At 33.8% G+C, this 23,071-nt stretch overlaps 12 protein-coding genes and 5 pseudogenes across 17 annotated transcripts, besides 3 other annotated features; 11 read left to right on the top strand and 6 right to left on the bottom strand.

Moving 5' to 3' along the window:
* Positions 1–19,850: part of a mobile genetic element that runs on past the window's edge.
* Positions 200–702, top strand: TVAGG3_0246700 (annotated as a pseudogene). Its single transcript has one exon. A coding segment is annotated over exon 1 (503 nt).
* Positions 1,935–2,699, bottom strand: TVAGG3_0246710 (uncharacterized protein; the record flags this gene model as incomplete). Its single annotated transcript, XM_051227887.1, has 1 exon — positions 1,935–2,699. One exon carries the CDS (start codon positions 2,697–2,699, stop codon positions 1,935–1,937), a length of 765 nt encoding a protein of 254 aa, XP_051112873.1.
* Positions 2,717–3,760, top strand: TVAGG3_0246720 (organellar and viral DNA polymerase type B; the record flags this gene model as incomplete). The annotated part of the gene is made up of 1 exon (XM_051227888.1): positions 2,717–3,760. A coding segment is annotated over one exon (1,044 nt), but the record flags the coding sequence as incomplete, so codon positions are not given.
* TVAGG3_0246730 lies at positions 4,033–5,469 on the top strand (annotated as a pseudogene). The gene has a single exon. A coding segment is annotated over exon 1 (1,437 nt).
* TVAGG3_0246740 (integrase core domain containing protein family) lies at positions 6,066–6,863 on the top strand (the record flags this gene model as incomplete). The annotated part of the gene is made up of 1 exon (XM_051227889.1): positions 6,066–6,863. One exon carries the CDS (start codon positions 6,066–6,068, stop codon positions 6,861–6,863), a length of 798 nt encoding a protein of 265 aa, XP_051112875.1.
* Positions 7,368–8,306, top strand: TVAGG3_0246750 (organellar and viral DNA polymerase type B; the record flags this gene model as incomplete). The annotated part of the gene is made up of 1 exon (XM_051227890.1): positions 7,368–8,306. The coding sequence occupies one exon, from the start codon at positions 7,368–7,370 to the stop codon at positions 8,304–8,306; it is 939 nt and encodes a 312-aa protein (XP_051112876.1).
* Positions 9,308–10,000, top strand: TVAGG3_0246760 (KilA, N-terminal/APSES-type HTH, DNA-binding family; the record flags this gene model as incomplete). Its single annotated transcript, XM_051227891.1, has 1 exon — positions 9,308–10,000. One exon carries the CDS (start codon positions 9,308–9,310, stop codon positions 9,998–10,000), a length of 693 nt encoding a protein of 230 aa, XP_051112877.1.
* On the bottom strand, positions 10,288–10,761 carry TVAGG3_0246770 (uncharacterized protein; the record flags this gene model as incomplete). Its single annotated transcript, XM_051227892.1, has 1 exon — positions 10,288–10,761. One exon carries the CDS (start codon positions 10,759–10,761, stop codon positions 10,288–10,290), a length of 474 nt encoding a protein of 157 aa, XP_051112878.1.
* Positions 10,855–11,232, top strand: TVAGG3_0246780 (uncharacterized protein; the record flags this gene model as incomplete). Its single annotated transcript, XM_001296936.1, has 1 exon — positions 10,855–11,232. The coding sequence occupies one exon, from the start codon at positions 10,855–10,857 to the stop codon at positions 11,230–11,232; it is 378 nt and encodes a 125-aa protein (XP_001296937.1).
* On the top strand, positions 12,024–13,084 carry TVAGG3_0246790 (annotated as a pseudogene). The gene has a single exon. A coding segment is annotated over exon 1 (1,061 nt).
* TVAGG3_0246800 lies at positions 13,737–14,628 on the top strand (annotated as a pseudogene). The gene has a single exon. A coding segment is annotated over exon 1 (892 nt).
* On the top strand, positions 14,817–15,047 carry TVAGG3_0246810 (organellar and viral DNA polymerase type B; the record flags this gene model as incomplete). Its single annotated transcript, XM_001294583.1, has 1 exon — positions 14,817–15,047. One exon carries the CDS (start codon positions 14,817–14,819, stop codon positions 15,045–15,047), a length of 231 nt encoding a protein of 76 aa, XP_001294584.1.
* TVAGG3_0246820 lies at positions 15,108–15,964 on the bottom strand (annotated as a pseudogene). The gene has a single exon. A coding segment is annotated over exon 1 (857 nt).
* On the bottom strand, positions 15,989–16,261 carry TVAGG3_0246830 (uncharacterized protein; the record flags this gene model as incomplete). The annotated part of the gene is made up of 1 exon (XM_001294585.1): positions 15,989–16,261. The coding sequence occupies one exon, from the start codon at positions 16,259–16,261 to the stop codon at positions 15,989–15,991; it is 273 nt and encodes a 90-aa protein (XP_001294586.1).
* TVAGG3_0246840 (repellent protein 1 family) lies at positions 18,371–18,829 on the top strand (the record flags this gene model as incomplete). The annotated part of the gene is made up of 1 exon (XM_051227893.1): positions 18,371–18,829. The coding sequence occupies one exon, from the start codon at positions 18,371–18,373 to the stop codon at positions 18,827–18,829; it is 459 nt and encodes a 152-aa protein (XP_051112879.1).
* TVAGG3_0246850 (uncharacterized protein) lies at positions 19,273–19,707 on the bottom strand (the record flags this gene model as incomplete). Its single annotated transcript, XM_051227894.1, has 1 exon — positions 19,273–19,707. One exon carries the CDS (start codon positions 19,705–19,707, stop codon positions 19,273–19,275), a length of 435 nt encoding a protein of 144 aa, XP_051112880.1.
* Positions 19,708–19,850: a terminal%2Cinverted (terminal inverted repeat of Maverick-2 transposon ID:TVAGG3_0246660).
* Positions 19,851–20,297: 447 nt separating this feature from the next.
* Positions 20,298–22,766: a mobile genetic element.
* On the bottom strand, positions 22,266–22,691 carry TVAGG3_0246870 (uncharacterized protein; the record flags this gene model as incomplete). Its single annotated transcript, XM_051227895.1, has 1 exon — positions 22,266–22,691. One exon carries the CDS (start codon positions 22,689–22,691, stop codon positions 22,266–22,268), a length of 426 nt encoding a protein of 141 aa, XP_051112881.1.
* Positions 22,767–23,071: the final 305 nt, after the last annotated feature.

The raw sequence follows: 23,071 nt of genomic DNA on the forward strand, positions 1-23,071 counted from the left end.
TTTAGGAAACGACTCTTACTATGACCAAATCATTATATCAGCAACTTCAGACTCTATGGACTCAACAGCGAAAACATTTATGTCAAAAGTTCAAGCCTCTGTCGTTAAAGTTCCAGACAGTGAACTCATTGAATTTCTTCAACGTTACATTCGACGTAAGAGGAAATATTATGCCATCGTTGAATTTATACAGTCAGGAATGCAAAAGACTTCTGAGGAGATGGAAAGAATTATTGACAAACACCACTTACGTCAATACTCAGGAGTTTACGATATGAAACGACTTACAAACTACATTCTGTCAAAACTTTCAAAATACCCCTTCAAAAAGTATCCTTCAAACACTCTGCTCGTTTGTGACGACTTCGCCGGAAAAGGTTTAGTGTCAAAACCAGACTCACCATTAGCTAACATCATTACTAAAGTCAGACATTACCACTTAACTGTAGCAATACTTATGCAAACATGGCGTTTCTTGCTTTAAACATAAAACGTCTCATAACTGACTTCGTTATCTTTCAAGGTTTCTCACGCTATGATATTGAACTCATTTGGAAACAGTCAGGTATAACATTACCTTTTGAAGAAATTTGGGAAGCATATAAGTCTCTCATCTCTCCTCGTTCATACCTTGAGATTCATATCATGACTAATACCATTAAAGTCAAAAATATTCCATGGGAACGACCAACATTGTTTTAAAGTTTAACCTTCAATTGACTGATGGTAAACAAATTCCATGCATCTCTGTCGCCATTTCTGTTAATATTTTTGCTGTCATTCATATCATCCACTTCCCCATCCGTTAGCTTTTGAGGATATGCGTTAGAATAGCTGTTCTTAAATGAAGGCTTTTCACCTTTGAGAGCATAAACTCTATAACTTTCTGCATACTTTATGTTTGAACCTCCTGAGCCATCATTGACATAAATTTTTATAGGCTTCCACCCTTTGTTCATATTCCTGCTTCTTCCCTTAGCTCTTTTGTTCAGTAGTTCTACATCTTTATACACAGCACCTGTCTCAGTGAATTCAACAATATTTTCATTCGTTAGCTTTACATTCAAACCCTTGTCGAGTATATTGTTCATTTCATACATATAAAAGGTTTTTATTCTATATGAAATGAGAAGCAAATCCATCTTAGCTGGTGCCGTTAATGTTCCAATTGAACCAACATCAAATGTTGACTCACGAACGACAAACAATATTGTCATAAAGAACTATAGTTCGGAGTGTTTGAAAGAAAAAGAACCAGAACTGAAATCCGTGAATTTAAACTCAGCTTCAAACGCTAACGCTACATCAGATGTTAAGTTAGAGTATCCACCACTGGACCAAATTCTTTCAAGAGAAGCCAACGACAACCCTTACAAATGTTCAAACAAATCCTTCAGATAACGTAGACCATTACCTTCTTCAGTTATACCAAACAATTTTACTCAAAGACGATAAGAAGCTTTTGACAAATCTTATAAGTAAGAACCAAATAATTCTAACAAAGGAGGACCTTGAAAATGTTATCTCACGAATAACAGGGAAACAATGTGTCATTGACTATCTCGACCCTGAAATCGAATGCTGTGGTCAAACTCCACTATTCATGAAAATAGGTAACATCCGCATCATTGAAACACCAGGAACTACAGGAGTTGAGTTTAAGTATAAATATTCGAACGAGTATACAAAACTTTCAACAGAATATAAACTTTGCTTGAAATATGTTTTAGTAAATTAAAGCAATTTGTAATATCTATCCAAAACTTCTTCAACAGTATCGAACTCATCTTCATAATGCAAACCTAATCTTATTGACTTGGTGCAGTTTTCACTAACACAATATTTTTCTGTTCTCTTGACTGACATAACTAACTCATTTGTTTCATCAAACAGCAACAACCAAAGTTCATGACCTAATACATAACATTCATACTTTATATTTTTAGCTCTGAGTTCTCTTGTAAGCTGTTGCATTTAATATTTTCTAAAAAGTCAACTTCAACAGTCATTCGCACTGGTGCCTTCAGTTCTACAAGCTCTCCTTGAAAGTCAACAAGTCTGAATTGCATGTCTTTCAAATTATGAGGACTAATGCGAACCCATTTACCTAAATGAGTTGCTATGACAGGAACGTTTGGAATGAACATTGAATTTACTTCATAACAGAAAGATTTATACTCTACTGAACCTTTACTATTAACTCCTGAAATACCTGTGACATTAGCTATTTTTGACTCAATGTACAAACAATTACCATAACATACGTATGGAACAGATTTCATCTCAATCGTTTTGTCAACACTTTTCAAAGGAAATGTCATATGGTATGCTCCCAAAAGAAGTTGTACTCTATGACTCATTCTTGGTATCTTAAACTCTTTCTTGCTACTGAACTTCAATGTTCCCTCAGAAGAGAGTTCGACATCTATGTTGTCAATAGTTTCTTCATTTATGAGAGTATCTATGACTCCAGCAATTTTATCTATTCTATACTCTGCTCTGTTAGGAAATGTTATAAAACTTCTTTTGTCATCTATTTCAATCTCTATGAAATCTGTTTCATCTGTTATGACAAAGGTTGCGATAGTATTGAAGTCAACAACTCTGAAAGCAAGCGCTTCATTCTGAAGACCTAAGTTTGTTTGTAGCTTTACTGTCCCGTATTCGTTTGGGTCTGTACTTTGCAAATAGAACAACATTTTATTCTCATTAAAATATGACTATTGCTGCATATGCGTATGAAACAAATGAAGCAAGAAGAGCACATGAACTAGTAAACGAAAACTCAACTTTAACCATTGAAGGCAATGATTTAGTCATTGACGATGGAAAAACTAAAAAAGTCATTGATTTCGATACTTTTAACACTTATGACCCATTCATTACAATAAGTAAAGTTCCTATCATAAATGATGGAACGGTGCAATATATAAATTCTACAGTAGATGCCTCATTAGTGAAAGTACTGAATGTTCTCATTGAATTGTTAAAGAGCTTTCGATTTGACGACAACATTAAATGCCTAAAGAATTTAGTCATGAATGAGAAACAAATTCTCGGCGTTGCTGGTAGCAGTAATGATGTACACCTTATGACATTAGAATATTATAACGAACATAAAGATGAACTGAAAGGAGAGAAGGGTGACACTGGACCACAAGGACCACAAGGAATACAAGGAATACAAGGACCTCAAGGCGAAAACGGTTTGGATGGAAAGGATGGAAAGGATGGAAAAACTGCTAAATCATGGATATGGGACCTTATAAATACTGGTTTAACAGCTGCTTCATATGGAGTTCTTCAATACCAAATCGGAAAGATATGGGCAGTACTTGGTGAAGAAGTTTTAGATGACGTTAAAAATGCTTTGAACTTCATTTCAAATGGTTCGGATACTATTAAAACTTTATCTGGTTGGATGCAAGAAACAAGGAGTCAAATAGATACTGTAAGACGTATAGCAAACAATGCACGTACGGGATTGGATACTTTACGAGAAGCACAAAATACACTAAAGGAAGCAAATGATATTCTTGGCTCAGTATCAGACATGCATGAAGATTGGCTTAAAGGTATTGACAAATCTTTAAAAAATCACAGTCAGTCTATTGCTGACTACAAGAAAAGTATAGATTTTTTACATAGTGCTATGGACGTACATGATGGAAGCATAAGGAACTTACTTAATGCTAACAATAACTTACCAGGAACTATTAAAGCATTTATAAAGTCCTTTGTAAAACCTGGTGCTCTAACATTTAGGTCTTTGAGAGCAAGAGCATTGAAGTCAAGAGATGCAGAAACTCCAACAGAACCTACAGAAGGAACTGAAACAACAGAAACTCCAGAAGAACCACCAAACCAACAGCTAATGAAATATTGTTCGAATATTTTCCAAGGTACTCTGTTCTCATTGCATACATTCAAGAAATACTTAAGAAAGCAGACTTGACTTTAGGAGATGATGAAAGTTCTGTATATCTTTCGTTCCTGTTTCAAATAGCAGAACTTTTGAGACAGATATGCTTAATGTATGACAACATCTCTGATTTCACAAGATATGATGACGACCATGACCCCGAACACGGTGAAGAAGAAGTTTTACAAACATCCATTAAGACAGGAAAGGTTTTAACTCAAAGTCTCATTATTGACACCAAAGATGGCGAAGTGGACGTTCTTCAAGAGCTGAAGAAAAATACTTCTGAAGGAGGTGGTGGTAGGCATGAACTTGAAATAAATGAGATAGAAGAGAAATTAGCCGAAAAAGCAGATAAAGAACATAAACACAATATCTCCGATATAAATGAACTTCAAGCTACATTAAATAGTAAAGCGGACAAAAATGAACTTGACGCAATGAACAAAGTTTTGAAATCTCATAAACACAATATCTCCGATATAAATGAACTTCAAGCTACATTAAATAGTAAAGCGGACAAGAACCACGTTCATTATATAACTTCAGACGAACAGATTATAACGGACTACCATGGATATTTAACACGAAGTGATGAAGCGAAGATAAAAAATGTTAATGAAAGAAGATATAAATACATTCGTGCTAAAGGTTATGACATAAGCTGTACTGTACAGTATGATGTAGCTAAAGCACCAGAAGCATTTGGTTATACCGGTGAAATTTATGCCTCTACTTTCAATGTTAACGGTGTATTAGTTGAACCAAGATTTACTTTGAGAGTTAAGTCAAAAATAACGTTTGAAGATGCTATTAAAAGTAAAGCTGACAAAGTTGAACTCGAAGCAATGAACAAAGTTTTGAAATCTCATAAACACAGCATCTCCGATATAAATGAACTTCAAGCTACATTAGACAGTAAAGCCGACAAGAACCATACACATAAATCCTTCACTACTGTTAGAGCAGACGACATAATATTGAACTTTGACCTTGGTTCAAGTGCACCATTAGAGAATCCGAGTACAAGCGTAAAAGATACTCTTAACAATTTAGATAAGAGTTGCAGGAATATCGAAGATCATGCCAGAAACTGTGAAGCATATGAACTACCCGCAATGTTAGACAAGAAAGCAGACAAAAATCATACACATAAATCCTTCACTACTGTTAGAGCAGACGACATAATATTGAACTTTGACCTTGGTTCAAGTGCACCTTTAGAGAATCCGAGTACAAGCGTAAAAGATACTCTTAACAATTTAGATAAGAGTTGCAGGAATATCGAAGATCATGCCAGAAACTTTGAAGCATATGAACTACCAACAATGTTAGATAAGAAAGCAGACAAAACAGAGCTTCAAACATTAAAGACAGAAATACTTCAAACATTATATCCTATAGGTTCTATTTATACGTCAATGAACTCACAAATCCAGCAACAGTTTTAGGTTTTGGTATGTGGGAGCAGATTGTAGATAAATTCCTCTATTGTGCGAACTCTTCAAAGCAAACAGGTGGTTCGAAGAAAATTACTGAAGCAAACCTCCACCGCACACTCATACAGGAACTACAAACACAACAGGTAGTCATTCACATTCAATAACAAAAAGAGGTTATACAAATCTTGCAGCAGGTTCGGATAGACAGGGAATGCATAGATATGATATTTCAAGTGACCCAGTAGATTCAAGCGCAGGTATTTTCTGTGGAACCGCAGGAAATCATTCACACACTTTCACAACAAATCCAACAGGCTCGGGTAAAGATTACATGCCACCATTTGTGACTATATTCGCATGGTACCGCGTTCAATGAACTCGCTTGAGCCTAGAATAAAATCTTTATTTTTACATAAATGAGCTTGAAAGAAGTATTCGAACAACATCCATGGAGGTCATTTAAGAAGTTCAATGAAGCTGCAAAAAGTTGGGGATTTACTAACAGAGCTGAAGTGAAAAGGTTCTTTGACAAAAATGTTGTACATCAAACAAAAATAAACCCTTACGACTACTTTTTACCAATTTACTCCAACACTCCTGACGCATACCAATTTGACACTCTCATTCAAAGCAGAAAAGGAGGACATAAACCATTCCTCATCTTCATAAATGTTAACACTCGTAAAGCATATGCATATCCAATGAAAAATAAAGGAACTCGTGAAGTGTTAAGAGTTTTACAAAAGTTTGTAGCAGAACATAGCCCAAGTACTTTAACATCAGACCAAGACAGTGCATACCTCAGCAACGAAATCACAGAATTTCTCATTAAGCATAACATAACTCACTACACTACTGAAGACCATAACCATAACATACTCGGCATCATTAACCGCTTCATAAGGACTCTCAGAGATTTAAATCAAGAGCGAGACTTTACCGAAGAAACAATGAAACACTTTCTCGAAGTATATAATTCCTCAACACATTCTACAACAGGACATACACCAAATTCAATGACACAACAAGAAGAAAAGTATATACAAAAGAAACGAAGTCAAACGCAAAATATCAGAAATTCAACACAATTTACCCTCATTCCTGGTACAAAAGTTCGTGTAGTTCTTGACGACAAACCGTTGACAAAGAAACGTTTAAGGTTAAGTCGAAATTATTATATCGTAGACTCTACGCAAGGTAATGGATATCTTATAAAAGCTGCTGACGACTCCATAGCATTTTACCCTCGTCATAAATTAGTCGAAAGTAGTAATGGCAAACTTGCTGAAACCATTGACGAAGCAAAGCGAGGAGTGGTTATTGAAATACTTAACTACAACATAAACGATGACACTTATAAAGTAAGATATGAAGGAGGCGTTGAAGATGTTATACCATCTAAGAACTTGAGAGAGTCGAAGCCAACACATCTGGGACCATTAGAGCGGGAGTACTGGAAAGACAAAAATATGCCAGAAAGAATAAGAAAATTCTTCTAAACTTTTTCATTAGATGTAAATCAGACATGAATGAGAACAGTCATGTATTATTAATGGTACCATTTATTTTAACATAAAGACGCAAACGGACTCTTTGAGTCCTGAGGTCTTTCAGACGCAAAGCGGCGAGGACGAAGTCCATGACCAAAAATAATGTTTAGGGTAGATGGTTAGATCTACCCTCATTTCTACCCTCATTTTTTGTATTTGACGGGATTAATTCTTGATTTCAGGGATTTTTTGACGAAGTGCAAATCTTCACTTCGTCAAAAATAACAGTTATCTACCCTCATTTCTACCCTCATTTCTACCCTCATTTTTTGTATTTGACGGGATTAATTCTTGATTTCAGGGATTTTTTGACGAAGTGCAAATCTTCACTTCGTCAAAAATAACAGTTATCTACCCTCATTTCTACCCTCTTGAATTTTCATGAATTTCCTTAAGATGAAAAAAATAAAGTTAGTTTTATTTTTATTTATTTTTTTATTTTGTATAAAAGATATGATTTCAACAATCGGCACAACAACAATTCAAACAACAGCACCAAATTCGTTAGTCATGAATCCAACATCTATGTTAGTAGAGATGAAAAGCTTTATTCCTTCTTCATATACTTTTGAAACAAAAATCCAGAAGATAAAGCAAGAACTTTTAACAAGTAATTTAGACTGTACCGCACAGGATGAAGAAAATGAAGAATATCTTTATGACATGCAGGACATTATTGACCATTTACCCAAATTGCCTGAAATTCAGCAGCAAAAACTAACTATTCCTGAATTCGACGAAATTGAAGTCAAAGCAACTGACTCAGTAGAAATAAAGAAGTTCATACGTAAAGTAAATTATGAGTTTCTAGGATATCATTGCAACCATAAAGTTATGGACAAAGATTGCGACATGGTATATAAGAACATCTCTGACATATATAAATCTGAAGAATTTAAGACCTACGACAACTTTGTTTCGTTAGTTGCTGAATGTGTATGGCAGATAAGAGATAAAGATAGAAGAGGTAAGGTATGGAATGAACAGATAAAACCAACTGCTTTTGAGTTAAAGAAAACCATTGACGCCTTAGTTGTTCTAGCAGGTCAAATTTCAATGTATAACGCAAAAATGAACCCGCAATGTTCTAAATGTAAAGCAGCAATGAGGAAATATAACTACTCCGTCAAAGAGATAGAACGTATGCGAAACGACTATGCAGACTTAAAGAAAGAAGCAGAAAAGCCAGCAGAAAATAAAATGGACATGTTAGCATTTCTGAACAAAAACTATCCAACTGCTGACGATTTCCTATTATCTGACGTCAAGAAGAAGTATAAAGAAACCTTCGGCATTGTTAAAACTTTTGATATCCTTCGTGAAGAAATAGAAGCTACAAAACTGTTTAGAATCTCACGAATTCATAACGTATATCATGTAAAATGTTTATAAAATAACTGGGGTAGAAATGAGGGTAGAAATGAGGTTAGATCTAACCATCTACCCTAAAATATATTTTTGCTGAATTCAACACAAAAATAATGAATTTCCTTAAGATAGAAAAAATAAAATTAGTTTTATTTTTATTTATTTTTTTATTTTGTATGTAAAGACATATATGACAAACATTGAGTTTGAAACAGTTAGAAAGATAGACAATGACACCAAAGTGGTTAGAATCGGTGATTTAAACGTAAGATACTCAAAGAAATACAACAAATATTCTTTGTCAGACATTTTATCTCCATTTGGAAAGAAAACAAACCACTGGGTTATAAATGCTTCTACTCAGAAAATTTTGACAAGAAATCCTGAGCTCATGATATCGGTAAGATTCTATGGAACTACAGCATATCTCATCGACAAAAGTCTTATACCAATAGTTTTGTTATGGATTGACCCAGTTGTTGGATATAACTTCATAACTTATGATTCATTCGATACGGAACGTTGCAGTGAAGGCTTACTTTACATCGTTCAGAAACCGAAGGACTTCAATACAAAGAGATATAAGATAGGAAGAACATATAATATAACTCAAAGATATGACAGTACAGTCAATAGAGTCAAGGTTGTGTTTGTTAATGATATGAGAGCTGCAGAAACAGAACTGCTTGAAGTTTTTGAGAAAATGTATGGTGCTCCCACGAAAGGTAAAGAAACGTTTGAAGTAGATGAGATAGATAAAGCTATAAAATTATTTGACGAAGTTGCTGAAAAATACATGTAAAGCGTTTATTTTTGGTCTTTTGTGAAAGTCAGAAAATAAAGTTAGTTTTATTTTTATTTATTTTTTTATTTTGTATGTAAAGACAGTAATGTCAACATCAGAGAACACAACAACTGCTATCGTTCATGAAGCCATAAATGAAGAATACGAATACATACAGTATAACAAACAGTTACGTCTCATTCGTTCAGTCAAAGATGACATGTACCAAATGCAAAGTATAATGAACGCTCTTCTTTCTACAAAGCAAGCATATCATTTGTTTGAAAACCAACAGACAAAAGAACTTTTAGAAGAATTTCCTCATATGATTGCTTCCCTCGAAAAACCGAGGGAAGAGATTCCGTACGAAAATCGCAAGAATTTGGCACCTGGTTTGAAAGGTTATTATGTTCATAGACTTTTAGTAAATGCTGTAGCAATGTGGGCTTCACCTCGTTATGCTTGTTATATTTTCATGATGTTAGATGAACTATATAAAGCAGAACGTGAAGATATGGAAAAGAAACTTCAAGCAAAAGATGAAGTCATTGAATCCAAAGACAAAAGCATACAGAAAAGAATACCACGTTCAGTACCAAAAGGAAAGGAAAAGAGTTATAAGTATATGATTTACGCTGAAGAGTTGGAGAAAGAAGAAGATAGAGATATGGTTATGTTGCATTTAGTCAGAAGAAACAACAAAAGCTTTTACGACTTAGCTAAAATATATAAATCTGATAGAAACTGGTTCTATCGTGAAAACATACCGATTTCAATGACACCGAATGAGCAAATAAAAGAAATTGTCAAAAATACTCTTCCTCAAACACACTATGACATCAAAGGTTGCACAATACTTACATTCAAAGAAGACTTAACATTACTGAAGGAAAAAATAACAGAGTATTTCGACAACTTCAAAGAGGAAGAATGAAAAAATCTAAGCTAATTTTATTTTTTATAAAATTTTATCTCATATGAAAGAACATGAATTTAGAATATTCGGAACTCATGACAGAAGAAGAGAACGAACAACATGTAAAAGATTATGCAAAATTTCTGAAGACATACAAAGCATTTAAACAATATCTAAATGCTTCTAAAGATTATGCAAAATTTCTGAAGGTATATAAAGCTTATGAAAAAGCGTATGAAAAGTTTATACATTGGGGAATTGTTGTAAAATATCCATATGAAGACTAACCAAAAATATATTTTTGTTCAAATAACGTCAGGGTCAATTTCTTCAACCATTTCACTTCCTTCGTCAATGTCAATTGAAGCTTCTTCAACCTTTGGTAAGAACTTTTGTATGACATCTTTGTTCGTTATTGTCTTCAGAGATGAAGGATAATATTTCACATTTGTTTCACCCTTCTTATATTCTTTCTGTTCGGAAAGATTCATAGCAATACTGAAGAAGTCAATGTTAGAGTTCTTTATGACAGTATAATGAGTATCTTTGACATTCACGAAGAAACTCTTTTGTTTCAAAACTACTGCTAACTCTTGTGAAGTATAACGTTTGCGGTCAATGACAATAGCTAATGGTCTGACATACTGACCAAACTTAGATTCTTTCACAAACTTCTTGTTAAAGATAACATTAACGTTTGAAGCACCATTGAACTCATTCTTGATGGCAGTAGCGAGAGCATTGTATGAAAAGAACTTGCAATCTTGCATGTGTTTCATTAAAATAAAAATATTAAATTATTTTGAAAAATAACTTAAAAAAAAATCTAATCTAATTTTTTCAAAAAAAATATTTTTTATCCGATAGAAAAGATGACAGAAAAATTAACTTTTTACATAGCGCCAGACCCTTCTTGCCCACATCCTTTTAAGCCACAATATATAGACATAGAACTAAATAGAGAAAGCGAAATTCCACAATATATATACATAGAACTAAATAGTGAAGGCGAAATTCTACAAACAGAAGAAAGCGAAATTCCACAAACATATAGAGACCTAGATAACGAAAATGGATATGCGCTATTCTGGTTAGATTGTCCTTATAAAATGTATGAAAAAAAGGCTTTATATGAAGAATATAGAAAATATTGTCATGAAAACGATATAAGACCAAGCTCTAGAGAAAAATTCTATGCTGGTATAAAACATCTTTTCGAAGTTCGGAATGGCAAATATAGAAAGAAATAATTTTCTAAGTTTATTTTTTCGAAAAAATATTTTTTTATCCGATAGAAAAGATGTATCGGAAGTTGTCTAAGTTAGAACACTCGGAAATAAAACAACTTCTTACAGAAGCTAACATAGATGTTGCAAAACATTACGCAACAAACAAAAAAGCACTCGCTGACATCCTCAATGACTATAATGGTGCAATAAGTTATGATAGAATTCATGAGTTCATAAAGCCGCAACGCGGCGAGGACGAAGTCCATGCAAGAGCATTTCCTTTAAATGACATTGCTATTGACTTATATCATAGACGTTCAGTACCTCATGAAGTAAGAAGAGAAATGTTTGACATAACAAATGCAAACGTTGGTGAAACAAGAAGAAGAGACGACACACTGAAACAACAGAGAAGAGAGATGTTTAAGAGCGCTATAGAACAAGTTCGCAAAGCTAACGATGTCATTCGTTCCATTGACGACAAACCAAAAGAAGGTGAGAGATGGTTAAAGAAAGATGAAGAGAATAGGAAGAGAAATGTGAAGTCAGGCAATAGACTCATTGACTTTAACATCGAAGCTTTAGATGAACCAAACAGAGACTACTTACACAAACATTTCGGTAAGGTTTTCATGAGACTCTTAGAGAAAATTAAAATAAACTCACAACAAAGATGGATGGTATGTTATAAACTTGGTGGAAAGTATGAATGTTCTACGTTAAACCTCAATAATATTGGAACATTACTACATCAGCTCTTGAAGGAGAACTTTATATCAGAGATAGAAGCAAATGCTGCAGGTATTGTTGAAATGCACTATGACTTCTTCTTGACAAACATAAAGAATCTTACTGAAATAAAGATGTATGATTTAACAGAATATGAAGGCTTAACGATGTCAGATGTTAAGAAAGGCAAACCAAAAAAGAGACCATATAGAGATGAAAGCACACTGACAAATGACCAGAAAGCCATTTTGGAAGCTCTTAAGCAAACAGGAAACCCAGCACTTATAGAAAGCTTTTGGAAAGATAATGGTGAAAAGAAGTTTTATAAGAGAAGCGGTCAGTTCTGGAAGTATCTTTGCACATTACCTATAAATCTTGAGCGCTACCAAATTTCAATGAATTGAACAAAAAGAACTGCAGCACTTATGACAGAAGACAATTGTTTCGTTTATGCTTGCATTCAGGCTGGAGTAGATGAAGAAACTATTGACCACATGAGAGAAGTCATTCGTGTTAGAGACTTTCCTCAAAGTAAAGTACAAGAAATTTCTGACGCAACAGGTATAGCATTTAATGTTACCATTGGTTATTTCAATGACTCAAGACATAATGAAATAAAGAGATACATACCAAAAGAATGTGAAACTGTTAGAACTATTGACTTACTTCTTTGAAGACCACTACATGCTAAATGAAAGATTACCAATGACAACATATTTCATTCGAAACTATAAAGAAATCTCAAAGCTTGTGGTGGAATGAACATTGAGAAACAGATGAAAATATATACAATGAGAGATGGTAATACATTGTTCGCATGATAGAACTACACCGTTATGGGATGTTATGAAAACATTGTGGGAGTGCAAATATTTCGAACCTATTTCTTATGGAGAACTTTTCACATATACGACTGACTTATATAAACAGAACCTTGCACCATTTAAAGATTTGACATATGCTCCAAAGTATTGTGTACAACTGAAGAAGAAAGCCGAGTCAAAAGAAGTAAATAAAAATAAGTGCAAGTTCATTCCTGAGCACGTTTTCTTTGCTGACTTTGAGTGTAGTACCGATGGCTTTCATAAAGCTTTTAACATATGTTACGACAGTGAAGATGGTTCAGTGAGTGAAAGCATTTGGGGTCAGAACTGTGCAACAGAATTTTTGGAACGACTTCCTGACAAGAGTTTAATATATTTTCATAACCTCAGTTATGATATAAACTTCATCTTAAGACACATGACAGAAGTGAAAGGAACTCCCATCATTAAAGGTTCACGAACAATGCAAATAACTGGCTTATATAAAGGAAGGGCAATTATTATAAAAGACTCTTACAGTGTTATAAATAAGAAGCTTAAACTATTTCCTGCTATGTTTAACTTACAAACAGGACCGAAAGAAGTATTTCCATACAACTACTACAGGAGTGTTTTGTTAGCAAATGACAACAGAACTGGTGTCATTTCTGAAGCATGTAAGTTTGTAAAAGATATTGATACATTCATGAAAACATAGATTCCATCAAAGGTTGCAGAATAGATGAAAACCACTTCGACTTAGAAAAGTATAGCACATTTTATTGCAAACAAGATGTAAGAATTTAAGAGAAGGTTTTGTAAAGTTCCGCAATGACTTATTGAAAGAGTTTGATTTAAACGTTTATGACTACGTTATATTTGTTCATGCTAACAAATTGTTTGAGAACAGAGTGTACTTCCCGAATGGAAATTATATGACTCTCAAATAAACCAAGAGAATTTATTTCGAGATGCATTCAAGGTGGAAGATGTATGCTGTCAGATAACATGAAACAAAAGAGCGAAAGAAACTCATTGCTGACTTCGACGCTGTTTCATTATATCCATCCGCTATAGCAAGACTTTATACTTTAGAAGGTATTCCAAAGGTTATGAAGAAAGAAATGTTAAGCACAGAGTATCTCATGAGACATTTATTCGATGACGACCAAAAGGAACCCATTGGTGAAAAGTTTGTGTCTGGCTTCTTTGTTCTCATTAAGATAACAGAGATTGGTATACATAGACACTTTCCTTTAATAGTTTGTGACCCTGAACTAAATCCAGAACTTAACGTTCCCAGAAGTTCAAACACTTGCTGTTTAATGTATGTTGACCATATAACATTACAAGACCTCATAAAATATCAAGGTGTCAAATGTGAAGTGTTGCAAGGATACTATTACGATGGAAACAGAGATATTAGAATAAGAGATGAAGTAAAGAAGTTGTTTGAGTTAAGGTTAAAGTATAAGAAAGAAGGAAATCCTTTGCAAGAAAATATAAAGCTCATTCTGAACAGTATTTATGGCAAAACTATTCTATCTCCTATTGAGTCAAAAATAACCATAGTAGATGACAAAGATGCTATAAGATATGCCATCAGAAACTACAACCATATAGTGAAGTTCGAAGGTTTGGATGGTTCAGATAAAACTATTTTCAAGCTAACGAAAAGCATTTGCAGACACTTTAACTTCTGTCCACTTGGTGTTAACATTCTATCTATGTCGAAGAGAATAATGTGTGAAGTATTCTGTACTGCTGAGGACATGGGTTTGTATATAGCCTATAGCGATACAGATTCGATGCACCTGTATAATGAAGACATACCAAAACTCGCTGAAGAGTTTGAGAAACGTTATGGAAGAGTTCTCATTGGTAAAAACCTTGGTCAGTTTCATTCTGACTTCGCAGAAATAACACCTGGAAAACAAAGTTTAGCATACAAGTCAATATTTTGTGGAAAGAAGACTTACATAGACTTACTCACGAAATGATTTAAATGAAGTTGCATTTCACTGCAGAATGAAAGGCGTGAAGCAAGATGTTATTGCTTTAACCGCTAATGAAATGTTTCCTGACTCTGTTCAGTGTTTCTATGATGAAGATAAAGGTTTAATGGTTCCGCAAGGAACATATGACAAAGACTCTGAGTTCAGTTTAATGAAACTTTACAAAGCACTTTATGACGGTCAAGAGATTGGATTTGACTTATGTAAGTCTGCTACACTTACATTTGAAGAGAAGTTTAACTTCTCAATAACGACTAAAACAAGCTTTATTCGTAAGTTGAAGTTCTGAGGTCATTTATTTTTGTCAGCAATGAGGTCATTCGTGATAAAAATAAGCCCATGTGGTCATTTACAATACTGCGATGGTAGAGTTTAAGAGTTGTGCTTCAATGTAGAGACAGTCCTTATGGTCTGGAGGTAAGAACACTGGGCAGTTATGGTCATGAGTGGAGAACATGTCTATCCAAAACTCACGATTGAAGCCAGTTAATTTATAGTATTTAGGGTTAGGAAGTGGTGAAGTTCTTGTATGACCAATGAACTCATTTTCAACTCCCTTACTTAAGTTTGAATATAATATAGCTTGCTTTCTATCCCAAATGCCAGGTGTTACAATCTTTGAAAATTCATTTTTCCTCGGAAGCATTGCATCATAATTGAAAACATTCTTGAAATCATCACTTGGTTCAGAGATTTGAAATCTTATACGTAATGGATTTTTTTCTTTTTAGCTACTTCATTGAATGGTGAGAATACAATGAATTGACAGTCATGAGTTCCATCTTCATTTTCATTAAATTCATAATGAAAGTCTATAAGTTGTGGCTGACTACCTTCTTCTTTCAGTTGTGCAAGAAACTCACGTAAAGGCTGTAAAGTTTGTACTTCAATGTTGAACTTTTTCTCGAACATCTCATTAAATGAAATCATACATTGCAACAATGTTGTATCGTCTTTAAAGTATTTGTATATGTGAATGTTTTGGGCGCTTAAAGACTGTTCGTCATTTTCTATCTCGACTTGAAGTATAAAGTCAACCTTTCTGAAAGCACGTGTTATATACATAGATGTTATGCCAATGTACTTCTCTTCATTTATGTTCACAATCCAGTCTGTTGGAAACTTAAACGTTACTCTGTTCCCCTTTATTTTGACGTCAGGGTTTTCACTACTGAACGCAACAGTTAAAGGTATTTGTCTATACATTTAGTTCCGATAAAAATAACACATTTACTCTTTCTTTGCTTCAGCTTCTTTAGCTTTTTGTTCTTCCTTTGCTTCAGCTTCTTCTCTAGCTTTCTTCGCCAGCAAACGTGGGTTCTTCTGTCTTCCAGCAGCTAATGCAGCAAGTTGTTTTTCACTAAGTTTTCTCTTTGGTCTCTCTGGCTTTTGTTCTTGTTTTTGTTCCTTCAGTTCGGATAAAATTTGCTCACGAATTTCTTTCTTCAATGCTTCAACATCTATGACCCCTTGGGTCTTGTCCGTAGGGCTTGTCTGAGTCATTTGACTGCAGATAAAAAACAAAATTAAAACTTTAACCGATGTAAAATGAGCTTGTCAAAATCAGAGCGAGAGTCTATTATATTAAATGACGCAAGAGGAATACAACATCCTTTCTATTACGTAAGTTAGAGTAAAGATGGTAAAATATACGTAAGAAAAAGAAAGGTTCCATTAGCGAATGCAGAAAGCGACAACATTAAGGTGTATGGTAAGGGTGAAGTCCACGAAGCCCATATAAAACCTTCTGTTCAAACTGAGCCACCAAAAGAACAAGAAGAAAAGAAGCCAGATGTACTTTCAATAACGAACCAAGAGCTTATTACAAAGTTCGTGAATTTCATTGAAAAACAAACCGAGTCAAAGAACCCTGACCCCCAGTGAAAGAAGTTGAGACAAAAGAGAATGTACAGTTCATTGAAAATGTCAAGAAACAACTTCCACCACGAATACCAAGAAGAAGAGTGAGAATAATGAAGTAAATAGATATTTTTATCCGAAGTAAATACATGCAGAACGAACAGCTAAACGAATTTACTCTAGCAGAGCATATTCATCAGATTCGCTCATATTTCGATATCATAGACAATGCAGTTCAAATTGGTGACACTAATAGAAAATATTCTGACGCAAAGATTCCATCACAACCTGGAACTGCTAAAGATAACACATGGGTAACATTCAATCTCTCACCTCCTGGTGAAAATATGTTGGACCTTTACAATACATTCATTACGTATAAAATGGAAGGTCAATTTATTGTAGATAAAGAAATTGGTTCAGGTTCCAATAAAACAAACCCACCAGGATTTTGGATTGGTTTCGATGACGCTTTCTATGCAGTTGCTGGATATCAAATCCTTGCAAATGGTCGTATCGTATATTCTCAAGACAACGCAAGAGAAGAAGCATATATAACTTCAAACTCACAAACTACCGAACAAATAAAGAAAGTAGATGTTTTCTCAAAGACTCGACATGAAGATGTATGGAGTCATTCGGGAACATGCAGAACAGGACAAATTGTTAGTGGTCCAATTACAGCAGGAAAATCATTTGATTTTAAGCTTCGTTTAAGAATTCCTGTTAGAAGATTCCTTCCATTAGAAGCTATTCGATTTATTCCAGCTTTGCAGGAAACATTCAGCTTAAAGTAAAGTTCAGTAGCGACGCCTTACAATGCACATCTATATCTGTAAATGATATCATTGCTTTCAATCCAACTCTTAAAGTTGCATTTGCTTCAGATTCAAATCCACCGACAAATAAATTTGTTCCATGGAATGAACCATTCACTATGATAACGAAGGCAGTAGAAGCTAGTGGAACAGTTACTATTACAACTGTAACCCAGCAACTATTTCGAACAAAGATGGATTTTAATGAATGTTTCATTCATCCAAAGTCATTCTCTTTAGACCCTAACATTTATACAGAACTTGTAGAACATTATACAAACGAGGCTTTATGTTTTCCTGTTAAAGTTATGGATTGGATTCCTATGGACGGTTCATTCTCAAAGAATACAGATAGTTCAAGTGCAACATTTACAGCAGCTTATACGCCTATTAATGTTAAAAGTATTTGGGCACTATTTAGAAAGAAAGACAACTATTATGTTAATTTTGAGAACCCTAAGTTTAAATATCTTCAGCTTTCCATGGGAGCTTATGGAAATATGCCTGCAGAACCTGAAAAATCATATGGACCTGTATTTTATGAAATGGTTGCGAACGCTTGCAATACAAACAATGATATGATTGGATTTAATGAAGATGTTATGAGGTCATTGGTGGATGATGGTAGTGTGGAACATAAATGGGATAGCTATGACAACACACATTTCTTATGTGGTTTTCCAACAGAAGTGGACTTTTGCTTCCAGCAAGGTCAAACATCTACTGCTCCAATAACATACAAATTGTCTGTTAAAGGACCTATTGAACTAGCAACTGAAAACGTACCAAAGCCACTTATTGGATTTATGAGGGATTGTTGCTTTGCCATTCAGGTGCGTGCTAATGGAATCCCAATAATAAGATTAGATGACTATAACTTAGCACGGACGACAGTGAGGAATAAAGGATGAACGTTTATTTTTAAAGCTTATAAATGAGTTCTTCATCAAGCTCTCGTGAACCTTCACCATCTATGAAACAAACTTTACCAAACGATTATGGAGCACCTATTGAATATTTCTTACGAGCTGCACAATGGCAAAGAGCAGTCTCACCAAGGTTAGGTGTTCCACCAGCTCCTGTCAAAAATAGCATTTGGTCAAGTCCTTATATAAAATATGGTCTCCCACTAGGTTTGCTAGCTACAGCAGGAGCAGTTATGATGTTGAAAAGAAATAAAGCAAATGTTGTAAATAATACTGAAGTAGCTGAAGTTAAACAAACTCCAACACCTTCGCCAAAACCAACACCTTCACAAGCAAAACCTTCAATGACTCCTGAACCTATGGAAGTACAAACTCCTGTTCAAAAGTCAACTCCTAAACCGACTCCAACATTTAAACCAGAACCTACTCCTCAAATAAATCGTAAAACTCCTGCGTTTCCTTACTGAAAAAATAACGTTATTTTTATTTAATATTAAAATTTTTATTTGATTGAAATGACAAATAAAGTCACTGAAGCAATGAAACAAAAGTTTTTGGTAGAATACATTAAATCAGGAACTATTCCAGAAGGTTTTTACATTCATACTATGAAGGATGGTAGAGTTCAGTTTAGAAAGATAAAGCAACCATTAGATAAAGAAGGAATTAAGGAAGATTAAACTTCATGAGGACAACATTGCTGAACTTAAGAAGAAGTTAGAAGAGTTGGAGAAAGGAAGAGAGTTATAAAGCAATGAATTCAACAGGGTTAGAAATGAGGGTAGAAATGAGGTTAGATCTACCCTTCTACCCTAAATTTAAATGGATGTTTTCATACGTGTGAGGGTGGTGATATCATTTATTTTTAAGTTTATTTTTATATAAATGTGGGAACAAAAATAAAGCATTTCTACTCAGCAGGAATGAGACCCTTACTGACTATGTATTCGTTTAATGCTTGATGAAAACAATGGTACATATTATCGTATGGGTATACACAACGTCTGTTTCCATCGTCGTCGTATATGTAGAGCTCAAATCCAGTCAAACCTTCTTTTGTACAATATGTAGCTTTATTTAAGTATGCATTTATGTAGATAAGGCAATTTTCTTCATCGCTCCAGAAATAATTTTTGTTCTTTGTTGAAATAGTTTTCGTTCCTCTGCGACCATAAGGAATGTATGCAATGAACTTTGCGTCATAAGGGATTGTAATATATTCAGGGTTTCTTTCATCGTCAATGGGTCTGTCTTTGTTAAAATGCATGTTTCTCAGTTTTACTTGAGTTTTGAATAGTTCACGGAAACGTTCTGGGAAAGAGTCATAGTAAATGTAGTCAGACATGTCTTTGTAATGAAATAAAAAATTTAAAAAAATAGAAATAAGGTTATTTTTATTTAGTGAGGCCGGTAGTGAAGTCGTTAGTGAAGTCGTTAGTGAAGTCGTTTATGTGTCAGATGGTTTTGTAAATATTTAAGGTTAAGTTGGGTAAGGTGGAACGCAGTGCCGCCGTACCCAAGTTAACCATACTAACTATCCAATCCTGAGATTCGCATTGTCGTCTAAAACCGCCAGACGACAATAATAATACCCCTAAATTAATTTTAGTTAGATTTGAACACCCTGCGAAACTGTCTGATTCAATTGTTGTTAAATTAGGATTTTCTTCGAAACAAAAAGAAAACAATGTAGTGAGTTGGTAAAAACAATATTTGCTAATTTTTTCACAATTCGCTGATATTAGTAGATCTGGCGATGGATCTTTAACTTTATTAAGTGTTTTCCCATCAATTGAATAACAGCTTGGATCAATTCTTTTACAAATAAGTATTAAAAGGAGAATCATATTTTAACACCTTTGAATATAATCGTAAATTTTCAGAAAAAAATTGAATATATTCAAAATTTTTAATAAATATAATTCTTACATGTATAATAAGAAACAAAAGAGCGAAAAGAAACTCATTGCTGACTTCGATGCTGTTTCATTATATCCATCCGCTATCGCGAGACTTTATACTTTAGAAGGAATTCCAAAGGTTATGAAGAAAGAAATGTTAAACAGTGAATATTTGTTAAAACATTTATTCGACGATGACCAGGGCGAGCCTGAAGGTGAGAAATTCATTTCCGGATTCTTTGTTTTAATAAAAATAACCGAGATTAAGATTAAAAGGCACTTTCTTTTAATAGTTTGTGACCCTGAACTAAACCCGGAGCTAAAGGTTCCAAGAAGTTCTAACACATGCTGTTTAATGTATGTGGACCACATAGCTTTGCAGGATTTAATAAAATATCAGGGCATCAGCTGCGAAGTATTACAGGGTTACTACTACGATGAAAAAGAGATTTTAGAATAAGAGATGAAGTTAAGAAATTATTTGAATTGAGATTAAAGTATAAGAAGGAAGAAAATCCGCTACAAGAAAATATTAAATTAATTTTGAACAGTATTTATGGAAAAACTATTTTGTCCCCGATAGAGTCGAAAATTAAAATCATTGATGATAAAGATGCTGTTAGGTATGCCATCAGAAATTATAACCATATCATTAAATTTGAAGGTTTAGATGGTTCGGATAAAACTATTTTCAAACTAACTAAAAGCATTTGCAGACACTTTAACTTTTGCCCCTTAGGTGTTAATATCTTATCTATGTCGAAACGTATCATGAATGAAGTATTTTGCACGATTGAAGACTTAGGATTAAAAGCATTTTATCAGGATACAGATTCGATGCACATTTACAATGAAGACATACCAAAACTCGCTGCAGAGTTTAAGAAGAGATATGGTCGCGAACTTATTGGAAAGAATTTAGGTCAGTTCCATTCCGACTTTGCAGAAATCACAAAAGATAAACAAAGTTTAGCTTACAAGTCGATATTTTGTGGAAAGAAGACTTACATTGACTTACTCACTAATGATTTAAATGAAGTTGCATTTCACTGCAGAATGAAAGGCGTAAAACAAGATGTTATAGCTTTAACAGCAAATGAAATGTTTCCTGAAGCAGTTAAATGCGTTTATGATGAAGATAAAGGATTAATGATTCCTCAGGGAAAATATGATAAAGATAGTGAGTTTTCAGTTATGAAATTATATGAAGCCCTTCACGATGGTCAGGAAATCGCATTTGATTTATGCAAATCAACAGCACCCTGTTTTGAAGAGAAGTTTAACTTTTCAATAACGACTAAAAATACTTTCATAAGGAAATTAAAGTTCTGAAGTCATTTATGATATAATATATTTTTATCGTTCAAGACAAAAATAAACTTTTCATATTAAATTATGTAAGCGTTTGAATTTACTATACGTAATGCATGTTCTTTTTCCATTAACATCATAAACGTTAACATATAATGAACCATTTATGTTTTCATTAATGTATAGTTCTTTATACTGACGACCGTTATAATAATAAAACAAATCTGCATTGATGTCGTAAAATAAATCCTCAAATTCATGATTTCCATAATGTGAAACAGTAATTGAATTTTCACTGATTTCATCAACGAAATTATATTCTACTCCATTTGCTTTACTTCTATTTCTATTATTTGTAGAACTTGAACACCAATGTAGATTATCAATCTTATTATTATTTCTTACTTTATCGTAATGGTCAACTTCCCCAAAACTACCAGGATTATCAATCCACTGAATAGCTATTAATCTATGCTTAAGATATTTTTTACCGTTAAGGGTTAATCTTATATATCCATTCTTTTCTTCATACTCACTGACAGTCTTTCCGTTTTTCTTTCTTCTTATTTGATACGGATATTTTGTGTTAATTTCGTAATCTTCATCAGCAACTAACGTTTCCCAGTTATTATTTTCCATCGTTTTATAAAAATAAAAAAATCAGAAAATTAAAAATTAACTACATTTATTTTTATTCATCACCTCCATCAGCAGCTAAATTATAATCATCAATTCTAACAGCAGGGATGCCGGCTGGTCTAACTTGAATAGCGAAACAAGCATTTCTAAGAAATCCTAATAAAGGTTTGACAGTGTATTTTTCGCTTATATTTGTATCATCAGCTTTAACACCTAATTTATATGTAATTGGTGCCGTTGATGTTTGACCCTGTTGAAATGTGAAATCAGTTTCCGTAGGGAATCCACAGAGGAAATGAGTGTTATCGTATGATTCATATAAATGTTTAACGCTTCCATCATCAATTAACGACCTCATCACATCTTCATTAAATCCTATCATATCGTTATTTGTATTGCATGCATTAGCAACCATTTCATAGAACACCGGACCGTAAGAGCTCTCTGGTTCAGCTGGCATACTTCCATAAGCACCCATTGATAATTGAAGGGTTTCAAATTGAGGATTTTCGAAATTCACGATATAATTATCATTCTTCCTAAATAAACCAAGAAATTTGAACATGTAAGATTATTATACATTTATCCATTTTCTCAGAAAATTTTTAAACGATAAATTATGAGAAATTTTATCCTATCTTTATGGACTATCAGAATTAGAAAATAGAAATGGGATATCTTGAAACTGTAAATTCTAAAAGAAATTCGTTAGAGAACAAAATTAAAATCCGCCTCCAAAGCGTCTGTCTTCTCCAATAATTGAATACTTCTCCATTGGAGAAGTGGACACTAAATTTAGTTACGGGCTTGAATTGCAAAAATCAAGTGAGTATTTTAAGATATGATTTTGGAGCCTCT

The sequence above is a fragment of the Trichomonas vaginalis genome, chromosome IV (genome assembly GCF_026262505.1).
Source record: "Trichomonas vaginalis G3 chromosome IV, whole genome shotgun sequence".
In the NCBI taxonomy this organism is placed as follows: Eukaryota; Parabasalia; order Trichomonadida; family Trichomonadidae; genus Trichomonas; species Trichomonas vaginalis.